General features: G+C 52.3%; 1 protein-coding gene across 1 annotated transcript in view; it reads left to right on the top strand.

Moving 5' to 3' along the window:
• LOC112074000 (protein Shroom4-like) overlaps positions 1–5,407 on the top strand; it is a gene marked incomplete at its 5' end in the record, with an annotated part of 25,114 nt that overhangs the window by 12,789 nt on the left and 6,918 nt on the right. Inside the window, 7 exon segments of the mRNA XM_070440353.1 lie at positions 901–1,638; positions 1,735–1,979; positions 2,068–2,261; positions 2,931–3,163; positions 3,798–3,833; positions 3,835–3,927; positions 4,073–4,085. Of these exon segments, the coding sequence (XP_070296454.1) occupies positions 901–1,638; positions 1,735–1,979; positions 2,068–2,261; positions 2,931–3,163; positions 3,798–3,833; positions 3,835–3,927; positions 4,073–4,085 (1,552 nt within the window).

Below are 5,407 nucleotides of genomic sequence, written 5' to 3'. Positions count from 1 at the left end.
ACAAAGAAATATTTGAATGCAATATACTATGTAACTGATATAATTTGGTTTTACCTAATACGTTTATGATTTTCTAACACTTATTAGTCGAATAAAATCAGAGCCGGATATATCTACGACGGATAACGTGCGCTTCTCAGAATGCATCCTGAGGTCTGTCTTGGGCGTCATGGGAATGAAGGAAAGGGTGCGCCCCTGTGGGCAAGCTATTTATACTGCTCAGAATCTAATAGCGAACATTCCAATTCTCAACGTTGTGACATCTAGGGAGAAACTGCAGGTAATCGCATGCAGTGCTTGTCGACCAATAGAATAACTGCAAATTATTTAACTGACCCAGGAACAGAGTTCCTAATTTCAGATTTCTCACTTCCTGACAGGAAGATTGCTCCAACTCGAGTTCTGTTTTACTCACAGATATAATCCAAACGGTTTTAGAAACTAGAGAGTGTTTTCTATCCAATAGTAATAATAATATGCATATTGTACGAGCAAGAATTGAGTACGAGGCAGTTTAATTTGGGAACAAAATTTTTACAAAGTCGAAATGGCCCCCCCTATTGACAAGAAGTAAAACAACCAGAGAGTTTTAAGAAGTCAGGAGCTGTTCGTCTGCATGACTGCCTCTCTCTGTCTCTGTCTCTGTCTCTGTCTCTGTCTCTGTCTCTGTCTCTGTCTCTGTCTCTGTCTCTGTCTCTGTCTCTGTCTCTCTCTGATTGCCTGTGAGTACTACATGTATAAGTGTATGGTGATTGGAAGTAAAATCCCTCTCCATCAGGCTCCATGTTATGATGACATTCAAATGGACGTCCCTATGTGAGAATTAGAGAAGGCATCCATTCTCAGATCTGGCAGTGTAGTTAGTCTCTCTCTCTGTCTCTCTCTCTCTTTCTTTCTCAGGGACTACCCGCGGTACAGACGTGATCCCTGCACCAGGCCACCAGATTGCGCTATAACAGTTACACCACACCAATACCACCACCACCACCTGGGTCGGAGCGGCAGGCTGTCTGCCTGTAGTGTGGATGACCCCACATCTTCATCATCGTCTTCATCACTACGAAGCAGGGCCATGTCGGAGAATGATCTACGCTTCGACTCCACATACCACCGTGCTTCCCCCTCGGTTGCTACAGCGACACCGCTTTCAGAGCTGAAGGAGGGAGGCGGGGTTGGTGGAGTGGGAAGTGCTAGGGGAGTGGCTACCAGGAAGAAAACCCCACCCCCTCCCAGGCCGCCTCCCCCCAAATGGGAGGAGTTCCACCGAAGGAGAGCGTCCCACCACACCCTCTTCGCCTCTTCTCTCTCCTCCACCTCTTCTTCATCAGTCCATCCTCTCCCTRTCAGTCCACCAGAGGGTCTACCCTCTCACTCTCCTCACACCTCCTGTCCCACAGAAACGTCCAAAATGACGCATCAGCGCTCCTACAGCCTCCCCCCTCAGAGGGAGGAGCTAGAGGGGTGCCAGCGCTGTAGCCTGAGCCAGCTCCAGGAAAGCCCCTTTTCACAAGCCACGCCCAGTCCTGGGTTCACACGCAGGACCTTCCGGCCGGTGGCTCCACAACATAGAGAGAGAGACACACCCACTCGTTACGACAACTCACTGCCCCCTCTACCACCATCAGACAACCAAACCAGGTGAGGAGATGGAGACTGAACACACACACACACACACACACACACACACACCCGCACATCACACACACACTTAACCCTGTTGTCATCCCACTCCAGGCTATGCAACATGGATGATCCAGTTCGCCCTGCTGTGTTGAAGCCCATCTCTCATAGACAGCAGAGGGCCGGGGCTGAGTGGGAGAGAACTCCATCTCCCAGGGTGCATAGCGTCTCAGCCCTCCCCACCATAGAGAACGGTGCTATCTCTCTTGAGTCCTACTTTGCTATGAGCTACGAGCAGCAGCAACAGCTACAGAACAGTAGAAGATTCCGGAATCATCCCCACAACAACAATAACAACAGTAAGGAACATCAGTCTGATTCTGTAAAGTGACAACTGCTGCTGTAAAAAGGGTTATATATAATATGATCGATTGATTCCCATTCCAGAACCAGAATTGGAACCCGAATTGGAACTGGAACCAGGTTTTAGCCCGAGCTCCGCCCAGAGCTCCGCCCAGAGCTTGGAACAGGAAGTGGACATCCCCATGGAAACAGACATTGACGACTTCCAGGAGGAGGGGCTTCCTGAGGATGAAGAGCCAATCAGGACAGAGCTCCAGTGTTTTGCTCTGCCCGTCACGGTGTGTGACACTGTGCTGCTAAGCAGTAGGAAGTAGTGAAGTTAAACCAAGATGCTGATCTTGGGTCAGATTTTCATTTCCCCCACTAATAGTTAAAGACGTCCTCCAGTGATAGGGTTGGGGGAGGGGAAGTTGATCCTAGATCTGTACCTAGGCAAAACTTCACCCCGGAGCGTGCTGCTAACTTATATAACTATATATTATATAACTATATATTATATAGAACTATATATTATATAACTATATATTATATATAACTATATATTATAGAACTATAAATTATAGAACTATAAATTGTATAGAACTATATATTATAGAACTATAAATTATAGAACTATACATCATAGAACTATATATTATAGAACTATAGCTTAGTTCACTGTCCCCGTCCCCTTACTGGGCTCAAACTAGTGATCCTCTGCTGCGCAAACACGTGACCGCCCACAAACACGTAACTGCCCGCAAACACGTAACTGCCCGCTCACGTGACTGCCCGCAAACACGTAACTGCCCGCTCACGTGAACGCCTGTAAACACGTGACCCCCCGCAAATACGCCCGCTTCATAACATACTAGCCAGTTGCACAACTAAACACCAATTTGATGATGCAAGTGGAGACATTTTAACTGGGGTGTGAACTTACCGGTACAATCTGAACTCTACTACAGGTTCTGGAGACAGACATCGATACGCTGCCTGACCAGGAGGCCTCGCCAGCGGGTAGAAAGACTGCAGAGAGTGGGTCCCTGGATGGGGAGATGGAGGACCAGGGGATGGGGACCAGAGAGGGACTCATGGAGGAGCTATTTCCCCAGAGCGGTGAGGGCAAGGCGGGCACAGAGAGCTGGAGAGGGGCCTACCGTAGCTCAAACTCYGAGAAAAACACTGACAGCCTGGATAGGTAGGTGTACTGTGTCTGTGTGTGTTTGGGGTTTATGCATTTGCTCATTCATTTGCTCATTCATACATATTGCTCTAATAAAGGACTATATCTCTCAAAGACAAACAATGCATTTGTCAGCAAAAGCAAATAAACATAGTTTACTGTCTTTATGGACTTATGTTAACATTTACATTAATACGGAACATATTTTCATGTAATTTGAAACCCTAAGTCTTATGCTTTCCCCCCTCCCCCATCACTCCATCTCCTCCTCTCCCTCTCTCCTCCTCTCCCTCCCTCTCTCCTCCTCTTCCTCCCACCCGCATCACTCCATCTCCTCTTCTCTCTCCCTCTCACCTCCTCTTACTCCCTCTCTCCTATCTCTCCCGCTCTCCTCTCTCCTCCTGCTCTCCACTCTCTTTCTCTCCTCCCGTCTCCACCTCTCCTCTCGCCTCCTCCTCTCCCTCCCTCCCTCTCGCCTCCTCTCCCTCCCTCCCTCTGGCATCCTCTCCCTCCCTCTCGCCTCCTCTCCCTCCCTCTCGCCTCCTCTCCTCCCTCTCCCGCTCTCCACTCTCCTCCTCTCCTCCCTCCCTCTCCCTCCTTCCTCTTCCTTCTCTCCTCTCCCTCCCTCTCTCTCTCCTCCCCACCCCAGGCATTCTGGGCGCAGCTCCAGTTGTTCGTCCTATTATTCTATCAGCAGCCAAGGCTCAGCTCCTCACTCAGATGAAAGACTACTGCTCAGATGCCAGAGATACTGACCACGATGACCAACGTCTTATAAGGTAATAAACATACAGCTCATACAATGTAAATACACGTGCGAGGGCACTCACCAGCACACATACGGCGATGATGACGAGCTGTCTTACAAGTTAGGATATTTGAAAATGTAAATTGATTGAGTACTGCTCCGATATTGTCATTTAGATGTCATTCATATGTAATGTCATTGATCCACTTACTAAATCACTAATGCTGAGTGAGAGGAAGAGAGATGGTATGTTGATCCATGATTAACTCACCTTCCTCCCCCTGTCTCCCCCTCACCCCTGTCCCCCATCCCTGTCTCCCTGTCCTCCTCCCCTGTCTCCCTCCCCCTGTCTCTCATCCCCCTGTCTCCCCTCCCCTGTCTCCCTCCCCCTGTCTCCTCATCCCCTGTCTCCCCTCTCCCCCTGTCTCCTCATCCCTTCTCCCCCTCCCGCTGTCTCCTCCCCCTGTCTCCCATCCCCCTGTCCCCCCTGTCTCCCTGTTCCTCTCCCCTGTCTCCTCTCCCTTCCTCCCCCTGTCCCCCTTCCCCTCCCTGTCTCTCTCCCCTTCTCCCCTCCCCCTGTCTCCTCCCCGCTGTCTCCCATCCCCCTGTCTCCCCTCCCTTTCTCGCCCTGTCTCCCTCCCCCTGTCTCCTCATCCCCCTGTCTCCCATCCCCTGTCTCCTCATCCCCCTGTCTCCTCATCCCCTGTCTCCTCATCCCCGCTGTCTCCCCTCGTCTCCCTCTCCCCTCCCTGTCTCCCATCCCCCTGTCTCCCCTCCCCCTGTCTCCTCATCCCCCTGTCTCCTCATCCCCTGTCCTCCCCTCCCCTGTTCTCCCCTCCCCTGTCTCCTCTCCCCCTGTCTCCTCTCCCCCTGTCTCCTCTCCCCTGTCTCCTCATCCCCTGTCTCCTCATCCCTCCTGTCTCCTCATCCCCCTGTCTCCCCATCCCCTGTCTCCTCCTCCCCCTGTCTCCCCATCCCTGTCTCCTCATCCCCTGTCTCCTCCCCCTGTCCTCCTCCCCCTGTCTCCTCTCCCTGTCTCCTCATCCCCCTGTCTCCTCATCCCCCTGTCTCCTCATCCCCCTGTCTCTCACCCCTGTCTCCCACCCCGCTTCTTCCTCTCCCCTGTCTCCCCATCCGCCCTGTCTCCTCATCCCCCTGTCTCCTGATCCCCCTGTCTCCTCATCCCCCTGTCTCCTCATCCCCTGTCTCCTCATCCCCCTGTCTCCCCATCCCCTGTCTCCTCTCCCCTGTCTCCATCCCCCTGCTCTCTCATCCCCCTCGTCTCCCCTCCTCTGTCTCCTCATCCCTGTCTCCCATCACCCTGTCTCCTCCTCCCCTGTCTCCCCATCCCCCTGTCTCCTCATCCCCTGTCTGCCTCATCCCCCTGTCTCCTGCCTCCCCCTGTCTCCCATCACCTGTCTCCTCCTCCCCTGTCTCCCCATCCCCTGTCTCCTCATCCCCCTGTTCCCCCTCCCCCTGTCTCTCATCCCCCTGTCTCATCCCTGTCTCGC

Source organism: Salvelinus sp. IW2-2015, unplaced genomic scaffold (genome assembly GCF_002910315.2).
Source record: "Salvelinus sp. IW2-2015 unplaced genomic scaffold, ASM291031v2 Un_scaffold2458, whole genome shotgun sequence".
In the NCBI taxonomy this organism is placed as follows: Eukaryota; Metazoa; Chordata; class Actinopteri; order Salmoniformes; family Salmonidae; genus Salvelinus; species Salvelinus sp. IW2-2015.
This window is presented reverse-complemented; position numbering and strand designations above follow the sequence as displayed.